Genomic DNA, 17178 nt, shown 5'->3' with positions numbered 1-17178 from the left:
AAATCAACTCTCAATGATACAAACTTTAGTTTTCAGCCATCTTCCACATGAAATAATGTAGAAAGCTGCTATTCCCATTGAAAGGGAAATTCCCTTAACAATTGCTTCATTAATATCAAGGGGAGAAATCTTTATGTATTATTTATAAAGCAATTAACCACAAAATTAAGTATGAAATGCCTTGCAGAATCAAAATATCTTCTCTAGTTTTCTTATTTTGATCTATTGTTTTTTACTTTGATCTCACTACTACCATCTCTGTGTCTAATCTAATTATTTCAGTGATGAGAGAATGTAAATGAGGTATAACAGAAGGGAGAGTATACAAGAGTGTAGAGAGGATATACAAGAGATAGTAAAGTAATTTTTACTTTTTTATAGTAACTATTTCTACTAAGTAATAAATGCTCATTTTAAATGATTAAAGACATTTCTGATGAATATGAATAGCAGTCCCTCAGCTCAACTTAGTCCCACTCAGATGATGTTAGAATATAATAAATTTGAAATATACCCTCTCATACCTCCAACCATACTTGAGTGATAGAAGCCTGTTAGGAATGTAACCAGCTTTTAACCAAGACCAGTTAACAGTGACAGACAAATCAGGCATCTTTCTCTTTCACTTGTAAGCCTGGACTTGGGCAAGTTTTAGGGAGTGCAATGCCTCTGCCCCCTGTGATTATCAGGGATTCAGGTCCTTTTGGGACTTCCCTTGTGGCTCAGCTGGTAAAGAATCCACCTGCAATGTGGGAGACCTGGGTTCAATCCCTGGGTTGGGAAGATCCCCTGGAGAAGGGAAAGGCTACCCACTCCAGTATTCTGGCCTGGAGAATTCCATGGACTGTATAGTCCATGGGGTTGCAAAGAGTCGGACACGACTGAGCAACTTTCATTTTCAGGTCCTTTTCTCTTGTTGCTCCACCATCCACCAAGTTGTCCTCATCTGCATCATCAATTCTACAGTCACATCCTCAGTAAATAACAAGCTGGTTCCTTTTAAAACCATGACCTGAAGATGCATATGTCATTTCTACTTGTATTCCATCAGTGAGATCTCAGTTATATATAGGCACACATAGATGTCCTTGAGACTGGGAAATGTCTCTTGACAGACTCCCAGATAAAATTGGGAGACATTCTAGAAGAAAGAGAAGCAAAAAGGGAGAAAGTAAATATTGGGGAGACAATTATCAGTTTCTGCCATATTTTATTTGCTGTGAACTGATAAAATCTATCGTCTTTCCATCCAAAATGAGAACCTATTACACATGGAGTATTTTTCTGGGCCTGGAAATTTACCTACATCCCATCCCTCTCCTACCATCAGACTGGTATCCCCACTCTTTAGGATAGCATTCCAGTTAGATCTCTGGTCAACATCTCAAATCCCCTACTGAGATGAGGATTCAAGTTTAACTGGACCTGCATTGGCCCTGTTGCTGGGGCCTGAGTACCATTTCCCTTTCTCCAATTCCCTCTGCCATCTATGTGATATCAAGTATTGTCATTCTGTCTCTACCTCCTGCTGCTGCTGCTAAGTCGCTTCAGTCGTGTCCGACTCTGTGCGACCCCATAGACGGCAGCCCACCAGGCTTTCCCGTCCCCGGGATTCTCCAGGCAAGAACACTGGAGTGGGTTGCCATTGCCTTCTCCATCCTACCTCCCCAAACCCAGATTAGAACCTTATTGCTGTCCATGCCAGTTGAGCGTTTAGTCTTCCAAGAATTAGGCTGTTTTATGTTTTGTATTCATTACATTATTGTAGAACATCAAAGAAACCCTATGAAACACATGGTATCTCTATATCTTTATTTTACAAGTGAGGAAATCTCAGTAAAAGAAGTTTAATGACTTGTCCAGGGTCCTACAGTGCAGCAGAGGAAGGGATGATACATGAATCCAAGATCAACTGTGTTTTAAAGCTTTTTAAAAAATAATAATAATTTATATTTAAAACCTAGATATGAAATTGTAGGTTCTGAGCAATTCATATTGAGTTCAGCCCTAACCTAATTGCTTTTTCTTCAAAGCCCTGTAGAAATCAATAACTTTTATAAGGTCAAAGCTTTCTGAAAGGTTCCCTAACTTAAGGTGTAATGCCCAGTACAAAGTGGTCAATCAGTATACAAAAAATTGCTTCCACGTTCCCTTTATTATCATACCCTCTTCTGTTATACTTCCTACCCTGTGTTTAGCCACTGCTTGCTGAATAAAATATTACTTTGCAACATAGAAAATTAACACTATTCATCCATTTTTCAGTCATAAAACATAACTCATTTGAATGATAGTTGAGCATTTTTTACCTACTAAAATGTTATTCAATCTATGTAAAATAATCCAGAATTACATTCACCATTTGTCCCCTATTGTCATTCCAATCTCTTAATTCTCTAGGACATTAACTTGTTATTAACCTGGGTGGGATCACCTGCCACTTCTCTACATTTACCATCCACTTTCCCAGCATGATCAGCATCTATGAGACAGTCTGCTCTGCCCAGCCTGCCAACCCCCACTCCTTTTTTATGGAAACCACCTCCCAAGCTTGCCACAAGATTCTTATCATAGTTCAGTCGTATGCTGTCCTCCTGGCCAGAGTGGGCATATAAGGGAGGTTGGGCTCCCCCAAATCTTCTGTAGTCAGAATGCAGGAAGTCTGTTCATCTTCATTTATTGAAGCTGTAATATGTAGTGCTGCTGCTGCTGCCGCTAAGTCGCTTCAGTCGTGTCCGACTCTGTGTGACCCCGTAGATGGCAGCCCACCAGGCTCCCGTCCCTGGGATTCTGCAGGCAAGAACACGAGTGGGTTGCCATTTCCTTCTCCAATGCATGAAAATGAAAAGTGAAAATGAAATTGCTCAGTCGTGTCCGACTCTTCGCGACCCATGGACTGCAGCCTCCCAGGCTCCTCCGTCCATGGGATTTTCCAGGCAAGAGTACTGGAGTGGGGTGCCACTGCCTTCTCCGAATATGTAGTTCTAGGGAGTATTTGTTTCTCTGCTTTTCTCTAAAGGCCTGCTTTCTCATCTCTTTGTAGGTCTTCTTTCTCTGTCTGCCCATCGATATACACATGGCTCTGTCATGCTTAATCAACTCTGCCTTTACTTCATGAAACACTTGGTGTCTTCCAAAAAAGATTATTCAAACAGGGGTTCTGTTATTTGCAAATAGGCATTCTAAGAGTAAATGTAGAAGAGACTCTAGAAATAATAAATATTTCTTAAACGGATTGTAAAAATATCAGAATCATCTTCCCCACATACTCTCATTATAAAATTTGGCAGGCACTATTTTAAAAGCTGGAGATGGAATTATGAAATGAGTATCTATGTTATATGTACCCAATATAGTTCAAAAGATTCAAAAATAATTAGTTCACATTAACTTCTTTTTGGTTTACTGGGCAGTTACTGATAGTATGAAGTATATGAGAGTAAGAGGTAGTAATACTGTCACTAGGTTGCACAATGAGATATTAATTTTTAATTATATTAATTTACTACTTTTTTCTCCTTGGTTGAATTTTCATTTTTAATTGAAAAATGCTAACATAATCACAGCTAGCTTAAATTTATAAAAAGTGAAATAAATTTGTATGAGGACAGGGGAATTTTCCACTGCAACACCTATACAGTTACTCTCTATTTCAAAGAACTATGTATTAATAATGAAATCAGACTGATGCAAACCATTTCCATTTATCTCCAAAAATTATTATGAGTTGGGTACAGATTTTGCCTTAGAGAATCATATAGTAGCATTGGACAAATGTAGAAAAAGTAATTGTTAAGTAAATGCAACTCTATTGGCTTTCTGTTCTTCAACCAGTAACCAATATAAAAAAACAAATTCTGATTGTTTATGCATATCAGGGATAAGAATATTAGTGTATATTAACCACAGAATTCAAATGTGTAATACAGTTTCCAATTTCCAGTGATAAATGTGAGTACTTTCTTACTAAAATAGAAAACAATTTTAACATGCAGTCAACCTATAATAAGTGTTCCCCGGTGAATGTCCAGTTTCTGAAGTGAAACCATTGTTTTCTGTGTCATCCTGTTATGCTTCAGTGAAGTTTAATGGTTTAGTCTTCAAGCTTGATTTTTATTTGAAATCTATCCTGTTGAAGGCAAAATGTTGGTGCTTCTATGACATGAAGTAAGGAAGGTAAAGAAATGCTTACATTCAGGACTCATTTTAATATATTCTTGCTACTTAAATTGCTTAAATCGTACCCTTGTCAGGTTGCAAGCTAAAATATATATATATACTTCTGATAATAGAAATTGATTAGATCTTATTACCTGAAAAAAAAATCCACTCCCTTCTAGATAAGAATGGTCTATAAGGAGTCTGCCAACATTATTCTGGGAGATTTGAAAAGCATATACAGAAAAGAGTCTCTCTCTTAAATAGCTCTTGAAAATATACCTTTTGATATGGCTCATATTTCACTACTACGTTACTTTTCACGATGAAAAATAATGCTTACTATTGAAAGTAACTATTTGGAAGGTTTGCAGTCTTATTGCTTCCCATCATTCTCTAGTAGTTTTTTCTCTGCTCAATACCACCAAACTCAAGGAGATCATCTTTTTTTTTTTTGCAAAAGACATTTTAATTTGTAAACATCTGTCTGTTCTGAAGCATGTCTTGCTATACAGAAGTAGGTTTCTTCAGTGACTTACCTGGTGGCTCAGACGGTAAAGAATCTGCCTGCAATGTGGAGACCTGGGTTCGATCCCTGGGTTGGGAAGATCCCCTGGAGGAGGAAATGGCAACCTACTCCAGTATTCTTGCCTGGAGAATCCCATGGATAGAGGAGCCTGGCGGGCTACAGTCCATGGGGTCGCCAAGAGTCAGACACGACTGAGCGACTAAGCATAGACACTCAATTTTAATGTTTTTAAACATTAAAAATAGTAATGTCTTAATGTCTTTTCTCTGAATATTTGATAAATCAGTTGACTTCTCTCTAGTCTGAGTTCCTTAAAAGCATCTGGTAATTGCTGGATTCCTTTTACTGTGCAATTCCAAAGATGTAACCAACTTGCATGCAGTCTCTGAAAGTCCCCCTGCTTGCTGTTCCCTTCTCACCTATTTCTTCATGAAGGGATGGGGCTGGTCACAAGCCTGAATACTCTTTTAGCCTTTATATAAAGGCAAACCAGCTCTTTTCACCTGTGTGTGTCATTTGATTATAGTTTACTCAACACATTAAATAGAATACAAAAGTCATGTTGTTCATGCCATGTTGTACTTCCTATAGTCTCTTAAATCCCTTTTGGTGGCAATTAAAGCACTTCACTCTGTGGCTTGAGCTGTGATGGGATTTTAGGTGTGATCATTAATTCACAGCCTGTATTCCTTCATCCAAATTTATAGTCATCTGAAAAGTAGATGTAGAAATAAGGCAGATGGAGGTCAAAAGGTACCTGTATTATAAAGGTGAACTGGAAAATGACCTGGTACTATGGATTCATTTGGGCTTGTCAGTACCTTCCACCACAATCAAGTGTGTTTATGCCAAACTAGCCAGTTGTACAGGAATAAATAATCGACACACAAAGAAGGAAGAGGAAGTGTGCATGTTGATTGACGATATCAGAAAAGAAAGAGAAGGGTCTGCTTATCTGCTCTGGCTTCACTTCTTCACCCGAATTCACTGCTCAGATATGTTGTTTTCTCTCAGAGGGCAGATCATGATGAAGGATTGATTGATGCTTGAGATATTTTTCCCTCTTATACCTTTCCCTTCTCACAAGTGAAAAAGCCTCTCTATGTAAACATGATCAATAGGAAATAAGGATCCCCCACCACTACCTTCCCATTATTTTCTCTTACTTTTCACCATCTTCTTTCCCTGAGAGTCCAATGAAACCATCAAACCTCATTTAAATGAAAACACTAGGACCTCTGTATTCTCTTTCCACCCTGACTCCTCACATACACCATTGAGTTAATGAGGATTGATCACTTTCATATCTTTTTTATTCAACAACAATCTCGGGAACGTCTTTGTTGCCAGGTATTATGCTGAGTCCCAGAGATGCCAAAATTAACAAGGCACAGACTGTTGTCAAGGAATTCAAGAAATCGTCTATCCAGCAATGTTAGATTTATGCACCTGTACTACTTAAATCAATTGGTGTTGCCCTACTGGGAGATTATACTGCTTTTATTTTTAGACAGTATTTTGAAATGTGACTTCTATAAGACTACAAATTATACCCTGTGGGCAGTATTTCCCCTATAATTGTATTTATTCTTCCTAAGTAACTGGTCTCTGCCTTCTCTATGCCTCTCTGGAGATTAGTTCAGTGACTTTCTCTCTGTGGGACTTTTTCTGTGAGAGTAGTTTTGCCATTTAACTGCATAACAAATTCATGCCAGTTCCTTTTATATCCCAGGTGTACTGTAGCTTGAGGCTGTCTTTCCTTGATTAATCTACTGTCTTCTGTGTGCCTGATTTGCTGATGTGTTTGTCACACTGGTCTCATTTTACCCAAAGGCCAGTCATCTTGTTGCATGTTCTTTACATGACAATGCCCATGTTGGATTTGGTCTGTAATCACAACTAGCTCCAGAGAAGCCTGTCATTGGCCCTCCCATGACCCCACATTGGCCTCTAGACTTGATCCTTCCCTCTGCTTCTCTTCATTATGCTTTCTCTGCTCAACTCACTCCATTAAGTCTTCTGTCCTAACTACTCTAATGACAGTGCCCTTGACAAGATTGTCAACCCTATCCAGTATGCCTAATCCAGTGGTCAGATTTGTGCTCTGAGCTTACACCTCTCTGGTTATCCCTTCTCCATCTCTATTGTTGCCTTCTCTTCCTCTGACCAGAATCTCAATGTTTGAATGCCCCAGGCCTCTACCCTGAGGGCCAGAAAAACTCCCTTGCACAGATAATGGCCTGCATACTTCCAGAAGCTGCTGCTGATGGCATCTTCTCAGGCCTGCCACTTGCCAGGCCTGGTATCCTCAGCTGTGACATCTGGACTCAGACAACTTGGGTTCAATTTCTATACGGCCTTGACAAAATTATTTTGCTTCTCTATAAACTCTGTTTCTTCAACTGTAGTATGGAGATAGTATCTATTTCATAGGATTTTTTTTTAAGATTAAGTGTAAATGCATAGAATTCTTAAAAGTGCCTGGTTCTCAGTAACTGTCTTTTAAGTGTTAGATATTACCATTATTATCATTTAAAGCTCTGGTTGGGCATTTTGTGACAGTGATGTACTAGAGGACCCATCTTCAGTCACTGACAAATGACAGTTTGAGATGGGAACATGACTCTTTCAACGTCGTTCGGTGGGTTTTCTCATTAATACATGAAATAATATTGTATCAGAAAGTACAAAAATATGGTACCTAATCTTAAATAGATTCTGAAATTTGGTGCTAAATTGTTAAATGGCTGGATAAAATATTTATGTTACAAAAAGTTCCTTTATCTTTTATTTCTGGATTCTTGTTTAAAACGAAATGTGTAAGACAAGCATTAGCTATGTTGCCACTTTCTTCCTTTAATTTTCGTTCTGTAGAATACTGTACTTGCAGTTGTAGCAAAAGAATATGCAGTTATTTTAAGTTAATCAAAATGTTTGGTCTATTAAATGACCTTATGAAAGTGAAATAAAACATGTAAATTAAATAACCCTTCAAAAAGATACACAATTTTGTAAAAATAATAAGAGTGTGCAGATGGCACATTCTTCATTATCTGTTCAAAGAAAATAGCTTTAGGTGGTTTATCCAGTATCTTCTATTTTCTTTGAATACCTTGTTTTCATTATCCTCTTTCAAATTTATGTTCAGTACTCCATTCCTTCCTTCTATGATTATTACATCCTGTCAAGCAAATGTAGATGCCTATTATTAATGAAGAGACAACCATAGAAATTTATGAAAGAACATGAATAGCAGTGTTCATTATACTTTGATGTTCACTTCTCATTGAGACATTTTGGTTGGGTTTGCTATGAAGTGTATTTCTTACAGATTAAAATGGTATAAAATACACAGTTTCACAATATATTTTCCAAATAAATCTGTTACAATTCAGTACTTTTTGACTATTTATCATGTTTTGTCAAGGGTTTTTTAAAATTACTAATATTCTTCCACATTGAATAAAAAATCAATTATTGTCCTGAGGAAATTCACCCATGTATCTGGCACCCTTGACCACGATAGTGCCCATTGCATGATTAATTGGCATGATGATACAAGCATTAGGTTGCATAATTACACAAGGATGGAAGCATACCCTTCTTATTCAATATAATGACCACTTGCCATACCCAAGTGATTATTACCATTATTGTTTTATAAGACAGTAGATGATAAGTAGATTGCTAAATATAGATATATCATATTCTATAATGCTCTGAAATATGTTTGATTAAATATTTTGTATGTATGTTAAGGGTATGAATACAGCACTGAAATGAGAAGCTCGTGATTTTGGTTACCAGTCAGGACTGCTCCCATGGTCCCCACTTCATTCTTCGCAGGGCATTGCTTGAGCTTAATCTCCATCTTCCTCTCACCCTTGTGCAAGTCACCACCTGCCCTGAACTACTGCAGAAACATCATTGCCTTCTCTACCAACCCCCTTTTGCTCACTTTACCATTAAACAAGCGCATCACTTCCATATTTAAAACATTCCATAGGTTCTTGCTATTCTTAGAAGTCCCAAATCGTCACCATACCCTGCACGGTCTTGCCCATTATGCCCATTTCATCTCTTGGAAATTTCATCCCACTCCCTTTTGCTCCACCTGCTTAAGTTCTTTCCCAAAGAGGCTGAAAATTCCCTCATGCTGCTCTGATGCCTAAGAGGCATTTTCTTTGTCTACATGCAGGAGGCCCTTATCAACTTTCTTTTTAACTTTGGTATATTGGTCTCGTCCTCAGGACCTTAGCAGTTAAGTTCCCAGGACCTGCGCTCTCATAGCCTCTTCTGCTCCTCCATAGTAGCCCTTCTCACAGTCATCATTGAAAACGTTGCAGTATCATTGGTAGTTTATCGGCAAATCTTTCCTCCCAAGTTCCAAAGGGACAAGAACCTTACTTGTCATTTCAAGGAAAGTTTTCAGTTATTATTCACCAAATGAAAAAAGAAATGTAAATATAAATGATAAGAAAAATGTTTTTCAAGTGTGTTTAGATATTTGATAAGTAAACAAAATTATCTGCCTCATATTTATGAATTTTGCCATAGCTAGAAAGTTTAACTGGGGCAAAATCTACAGGTCTTAGTGAGCAGTTCATGAAAACTTTCGCAGAATGGGAAACCATTGAAAATGGGAAGTGCTTTTAAACAAGCATGTGATAACCATTACATAAGATAGAAAAAAAGAGGTTAGTAAATATTTCAATACCTATTAAAACAATTGAAATTAAATATATGTTTATCCTGACCCTTAATTTCATGAGTTCAAATGTCTTTTTAAGGGTTTGTGTTTAAAACAAACAAAAAACAGAATCTTCCTCCTGTGTCAAAAAATTTATTACAGTAGTCCTAAGGAGTATGAACTTATAACTTGAAATAGTAATCTATATTAAGATAAACTGCTGCTGCTGCTAAGTCACTTCAGTCATGTCCAACTCTGTGTGACCCCATAGACGGCAGCCCACCAGGCTCCCCCGTCCCTGGGATTCTCCAGGCAAGAACACTGGAGTGGGTTGCCATTTCCTTCTCCAATGCATGAAAGTGAAAAGTGAAAGTGAAGTCACTCAGTCATGTCCAACTCTTAGCGACCCCATGGACTGTAGCCTACCAGGCTCCTCCATCCATGGGATTTTCCAGGCAAGAGTACTGGAGTGGGGTGCCATTGCCTTCTCCATAAGATAAACTACATTTATTTAAATGTTTTTTAGAAGTGTGCATTTGTTCTCTCAAATATGAGCTATATTTGTCATGAGTAATTAATTTTATACAACAATCAGATGATAACTGATTTACACTGGTCTCACTGACTTAGCTCCGATCAACCCAATACACATAAAAGTAGTATACAGATTCTCTCCAAGTTGGGAACGTTGCAGAAGGTATGCTTTTAACTTGATAATATGACTTTTCAAATAAAATGCAGAGACTCTACTTTGTTAGCTTGAAGACACAATGCAGAATGTCAGTTTGTTAGGATTTTGTACCACCTGATTCTGTTTTTCTTCCTTATGTGTTCGTATCACTGCTTTCTAGTTAAAACAAGGGAAATATGTAAAGTGTAAAAAGTACTAATATGGTTCTTACTTGCGCGACCCCTGTCCCCTTGCAGATAATCAGGTCTGTGTTTTGTACCAATAGATCTTCTTAGGATTAGAATTATGACATCTATAGTAACAGATTCCCCACAGGGGGTTCAATGGTTCTGAAACTAAATTTAGCTTCTCATTCCCTGTCTTGATTCTGACACAACCATTCCCATAAAGGCTTCAATAATTAAGCAGAAACAGATGCAGATCTCAATAGTATTTGCTTTGAAAAATATGTTATTTGAATGCAGTGGAAATTTCATCTCCCATTAAACACTCTAAAACTCTTAAATGCTGCTACTCAGTATGGAGCATGGCTTCCAATGGAACATTTCCATATCCCATCCCCAGAACAAATCAACATATTAAATGTAGACATATTGATTTTGCTACAACAAAGAATGGTTATCGATAGGAACAATTGCCAATTTGGTCAACAGGATGAAAGCTAGCAATTCAGAAGGTCTGAGATTTATTCTTACACATGAAAAAAAGAAAAAGATCTTGTAAGGCTATAGGTCAGTCCATTATTTTACATTAATAAGACTTACTGAGTAATTATTAAATGTGACTTGGGATTGTTACAGCCAAGCTATTTTTCAGAGTTCTATGGCAGAAATTATGACCAGCCACTTCTGAAAAGTGGTCTGAATTCTGCTAGGATTAGTGAGAGAGAGGTGGCCATCAGTTCTGTGAATCAAAGGATCACTTTTACCTTTGCACATTAGAGACAGGCTTTAGAAATTATCTCTGCAGTGATGGCTCTCTGGACCTCTCTTTCATGATCTGTATGCCACAAACTTCTTGATTTGCAGTCTGGGCTCCTTATATGGACATGGAGCATAAATATTATTGATGATTATGCTTCTGTTCTACATGCCAGTCTTGAATATGTTTCACATATACCTAACAAAACCCTGCTATAACTGACTTTCTTCTGGTAAACTACTGGTTAGGAAAACATGGTTAACCATATTGTCTATAATACCTCAAGACTAAGAAATGAAGAATTCTCTCTTTTGTTAAAATATCCCAGAGCTTGAAAGTCCTGCCTTAATAGACTGGGATACTATTTTAATATTGTTTGGTCTTAATTCAAATCTTTCTTTATCAATTATAAGTCTATAAGCTTTTAATATATTTTATATACAGCATATCATATTATTTGCATTTATAGTAAATATTAATTTTTAGTTTCCACTTGTCTATTTCTTATTTTATTAGTCTGAATTTTAAGGATGGTGAGATTAAGGATAGTAGGTGTATTTATTTTTTATATCCATTCATTTATTTAACTCTTAAAAGCATACTGAATACTATTATATACCTGGTAACACACTAGGTATTATGAACACAAAGCTAAATAACATACACCCTTTCCCTCACTCTAAATACCTGTGCATGATTATTGCTGACGTATAATTGATTTTCAACCTATACATATTTAGTTGAATTAAAATGCATTTAAATCTTGATTTTCTTAGATGTACCTATGAAACGTGAATTTGAATATGACATTGAATTTGAATCTGAAGTTGAAGAGGCTAGTTTGGAATCCTGTATCGCTATATATTTGATCAAAAAATCTTATAATGCCCAGAATGAACAGATTACATTGGTCTTCAATCTGATATTTACACCAAAGAAACCAGCAAGGTAAACCTGCTTTTACAAACCCTAATTTCTTTAAACAATATTATTACTCTTTTAGACTAAATAATATGGTCTTTTTCTTTCCATCTTTCTATTTGTCAGTTGCATTACTTCTTTGATGCCATTTAGGTAAATAGATTATTTCTAGCTATCCAGCTGTGAAAAGTATTCTGATGAAAAAGAATAGTCCAAATTATTATAAATCTGAGATAGGCTTCAGGAATTGTGACCTCCCCAAGATCATTAGGATATGCTATTAGCAAAACAGGGCTGTCTACTTTGAAAAAAATTTTTAATTGCAGACTTGGCGCTATACATTGGCAACATGGTATTTCTCCATACTACTTCTCAGAACCAGTTCAAATGATGAAAATGCTGAGTGCCCTCCTTTGCAATTGCTGTCATTACCATTTTACCATTCAAAACCATAGCATTGTACTAAAGGTAAAGTATAAGAGGGTCACACTAGAGTCTGTGAGAATAGTAAGCTTTGAATATCTGTCCTTTGGAAAACCTCGTCCAGTGTCTTTAGGCAACTTTTTATACAACTGATACTTAGCACCTACACATGCTGTAGGATAAGTCACATCTGAAACAGGATTTTATGTCTTGATGCAGAAACACTGATTAAAATAGCAAATAAGCACAAAATACTGCCTGACCATGAAAAAACAATTGACAGTATTACTTGTGTTTTTAACGATTCCTATAATTTAACTATGCATTCAATGTACCCATGTGTGTATTTAAAGCGGCTTTGAGAATGTAGTCTAATAACTAAAAGATAGCAGGGTCCCCTTCAGGAAACAGTAATAAAATCAGACTATAAGAAGAAAGTACACATTAAACATTATTTTCATAGTTTTCTATGGGCTTTTTAAAAATTTTCATAGTTTTCTATGGGATTCCTTGGTGGCTCAGTGGTAAAGAATCTGCCTGCCAGTGCAAGAGACACAGGGTTTGATCCCTGCATCAGGAAGATCCCCTGGAGAAGGAAATGGCAACCTACTCTAGTATTCTTGCCTGGAGAATTCCATGGGACAGAGGAGCCTGGTGGGCTGCAGTCCATGGAATCACAAAGAGTCGGATACAACTTAGCGGCTAAACATTTATTTGTTAGTATTTTTTCACATTTAGCTTAGTATGATGTTGATTCAGTGACAGGGAAATTACCAGCAAAAACATTGAAACAAGTATACTATCAAGGGTGAAACAGATCACCAGCCCAGGTTGGATGCATGAGACAAGTGCTCAGGGCTGGTGCACTGGGAAGACCCAGAGGGATGGGATGGGGAGGGAGGCAGGAGGGGGGATCGGGATGGGGACACATGTAAATCCATGGCTGATTCATGTCAATGTATGGCAAAAACCACTACAATATTGTAAAGAAATTAGCCTCCAACTAATAAAAATAAATGGGAAAAAAAAAACAGAAGGGGAAAATGTTATCATTAATGAGTATGAACAGAACCAATGTGAATTTATATTTGTTCTACATTTGGTGGGTTTAGAGCTTCTTGGTGAATATTTGAGAAACTGATTTAGGACAACTTATATTCATGATCTATAAATTTGTGTGAGTGTCTTGTGGTGTTCTGATGTAGTTTAATAATTATTTTTTATGCACACATACTCATTTGTTTTTGTCATTCCTTCTTCCATATGTATTTGGGATGGTTCACTGCAAGACATACCATTAAATGATAAAAAAACAAAAATAAATAAAACCAATAGCTTTAAATTTTGAAAAAAGAACAAGAAAATAATTATACCCAAATCATACTTTACCTAGATAATCTAAATAAACATCAAATTTAATTCTTCTCTTCCTGATTGACAAGGTAAAAAAAGACAACAAAATTTTCATGGGTTTGTTAAGGAAAATATAACACTGTTGCACAACAATAAAAACAAGGTAATTTTTCATGTTTATCCTTTCATAGAATAGTATTGAAATAATGAGAGTAATGGTCAGAGCCTTAAATGTGTTTTTACAAAAAATAAAATATAGTAAAAACAAGAATATTATTCCTTAAGACCTTGACCTTTTTTTTCTTTATTTTTTCAATTTTTTTGGAGTATAGTTGATTTAAAATGTTGTGTTACTTTCTGCTGTGCAGCAAAGTGAATCAATTATATATACATATATCCTTTAATTTTTAGGGCTTCCCTGGTAGCTCAGTCAGTAAAGAATCTGCCTGCAATGCAGGAGACCAGGTTTTGATCCCTGGGTTGAGAAGATCCCCTGGAGAAGAAAATGGCAACCCACTCCAGTATTCTTGCCTGGAAAATCCCATGGACAGAGGAGCCTGGCAGGCTACAGTCCGTGGGGTCACAAGAGTCAGACATGACTGAGCAACTAAACCACTACAACCACTCATTTTTAGATAAAAATCAAGGGTCTAATACTAAAACTTAAAGAGATTAGCAGTTGATATTGTCATGAATCAGTCTGATGATTATAAGTTAACACAAGTCTGAACTTTTTTTAATAGAGCAATTACAGATGTCATTTGTCTTAAGGAATGTTTAGAAATAATAATCATATCAGCTCAACATTTTCCTGGAACTTTTTATCTGCTCAAGAGATGAACAGAATGAGAACCCAAAGTTCTGTTTCATAGGATTTGAGACAGTTTGACATAGGGAATGCCATATATGTACATTGTTAGGAACCCATAGTATTGACTATAAAATGATTCACTGTGCCATCCTTGTAACTGAGTGGTCTTCCTCACTGTGGGCCAAAAAGGTTGACTCAGTGGCTTCCTACATGCTCAAAGAATTGGCTGATGAATGAAATCACTCAGTGTTGTCATTTGGCCATGTTTACTCATTTATTTAAAAATTGTTTAGCATCTTCAAAAGAGACAAAATTCCTGCACTTTTAGAATATTTAGTCTAGTGAGAGTGAGAAATAAAAGAGAATTATGTACATAGGAAACAAAAACATTTCAGATTGTCCTGATAAGGAAATAAATAAAGGGAAATACAGACCTAGGAAGGATGTACACTAGGTAAGGTAGACAGGCTTCCAGGAAGAGGTGATGTCTGAAGAAAGACCTTAGAGATGAGAAGAGCTTGGAAGGATATTTGCTGCTGCTGCTGCTGCTGCTAAGTCACTTCAGCCATGTCCAACTCTGTGCGACCCCATGGACTACAGCCCACCAGGCTCCTCCGTCCATGGGATTTTCCAGGCAAGAGTACTGGAGTGGGTTGCCATTGCCTTCTCCGGGAAGAGTATTTGAGACAGAAGCATTAGTCGCTCAGTCATGTCTGACACTTTGCAACCCCATGGACTGTAGCCAGGCTCCTCTGTACATGGAATTCTCCAGGCAAGAATACTAGAGTGGTAGCCATTCCCTTGCTCCAGGGCATCTTCCTGACCCAAGGGTCAAACCCAGGTCTCCTACATTGCTAGCAGATTCTTTAGCGTTTGAGCCGCCAGGGCAGCCATTTGAGATAGAGGCAGTAATAAATGCCAAAGTAGTAGGACAGGAAACATTTCGCATGAACAGTGAGTTGTCAGGAGGTCAGTGTTTCTATAACAGAGTAAGCAAAGGAGAAAGTAACCAACTGGAGGAGAGTTTGACCAGGATCTGATCACAGAAGATCATGAGGCTATGAATTTACCTTTTATGCTGAAAGCAATTGGAAATGACCAAAGGGTAAATATTTTAGAGACTGATTTATGACAACTTGTGTATGTGATTCATAAAATTCTATAAGTATTGTATGATAATCTGACATAGTTCAGCAATTCTCTTTTGTGTATAGTTGTACATACTCATTTACTTCTGTGACTATTTATTCCACATGAATTTGAAGTGGTTAAAATGTAGTTAAATAAGAAAAACTAAAATAAACCAACAGCTCAAAGTTGTGCAGTGGCAAGAATAGAAGCAGGTAGACCAGCTATTGAAATAGTGCTCTTTAAATAGTGCTAATAGGGGAATATAGTTTCATTCACTAAGACAGGAGAGTGTTAGAGAGGTGTAGCTTTAGGTTTTATATTTTGGACATAAATTTAAGATGATATATCCGTTATGGGCTTCATTATGCTGAATAATATTTCACTGTTTCAGTGTAATACAACTTTATTATTGTTGTTTAGTCGCTCAGTCATGTCTGACTCTGCAACCCCGTGGACTGCAGCACGCCAGTCTTCCCTGTCCTTCACCATCTCCCAGAGTTTGCTCAAACTCATGTCCATTGAATTGGTGATTTGATCTCCTTGCAGTCTAAGGGACTCTCAAGAGTCTTCTCCAGCACCACAGTTCCAAGGCATCAATTCTTTGATGCTCTGCCTTCTTTACAGTCCAGCTCTCACAACTGTATGTGACCACTGGGAAGACTATAGCCTTGACTATACATACTTTGTTGGTAGAGTGATGTCTCTGCTTTTCAACACACTGTCTAGGTTTGTCATAGCTTTTCTGCCAAGAAGCAATCGTCTTCTGATTTCATGGCTGCAGTCACCATCTGCAGTGATTTTAGAGCCCAAGAAGAGGAAATCTGTCACTACCACCTTTTCCCCTTCTATTTGCCATGAAGTAATGGGGCTGGATGCCATGATCTTAGTTTTTTTTTTTAATATTTAGTTTTAAGCTGGCTTTTTCACTCTTCTCCTTTCACCCTCATCAAGAGGTTCTTTAGTTCCTCTTCACTTTCTGCCATTAGAGTGGCATCATTCGCATATCTGAGGTTGTTCATGTTTCTCCCACCTATCTTAATTCCAGCCAACATTTCTCATGATGTGCTCAGCATATAAGTTAAATAAACAGGGTGACAACAGACAGCCCTATTGTACTCCTTTCTCAATCCTGAACCAATCAGTTGTTCTATACAGGGTTCTAACTGTTGCTTCTTGACCTCCATACAGGTTTCTCAGGAGACAGGTAAGATGGTCTGGTATTCCCATCTCTTTAAGAGTTTTCCACAGTTTGTTATGATCCACACAGTCAAAGGCTTTAGCGTAGTTGATGAAACAGAGGTAGATTGCTTTCTCTGTGATCCAGCGAATGTTGGCGATTTGATCTCTGGTTCCTCTGCCTTTTTTAAACCCAGCTTGGATGTCTGGAAGTTCTTGTTCACATAATGCTGAAGCCTAGCATGCAAGATTTTAAGCATGACCTTACTATCATGGGAGATGAGTGCAATTGTCCAATGGTTTGAACATTCTTTAGCACTACCCTTCTTGGGAATTGGGATGAGGATTGACCTTTTCCAGTCCTGATGGCCACT

The 17178-nt window shown here is 37.3% G+C and overlaps 1 protein-coding gene across 1 annotated transcript in view; it reads left to right on the top strand.

Moving 5' to 3' along the window:
- The window catches only part of CFAP47 (cilia and flagella associated protein 47), a 491580-nt gene that overhangs the window by 437252 nt on the left and 37150 nt on the right, over window positions 1-17178 (top strand). The window contains exon 61 of the mRNA XM_020881679.2: window positions 11766-11937. Within this exon, the coding sequence (XP_020737338.2) occupies window positions 11766-11937 (172 nt within the window). The remainder of the gene's footprint in view (window positions 1-11765; window positions 11938-17178) is intronic.

Source organism: Odocoileus virginianus, unplaced genomic scaffold (genome assembly GCF_023699985.2).
Source record: "Odocoileus virginianus isolate 20LAN1187 ecotype Illinois unplaced genomic scaffold, Ovbor_1.2 Unplaced_Scaffold_10, whole genome shotgun sequence".
NCBI classification, from domain to species: domain Eukaryota; kingdom Metazoa; phylum Chordata; class Mammalia; order Artiodactyla; family Cervidae; genus Odocoileus; species Odocoileus virginianus.
The sequence above is the reverse complement of the archived record's forward strand: the minus strand, read 5'-3'. Positions and strand labels throughout refer to the sequence as shown.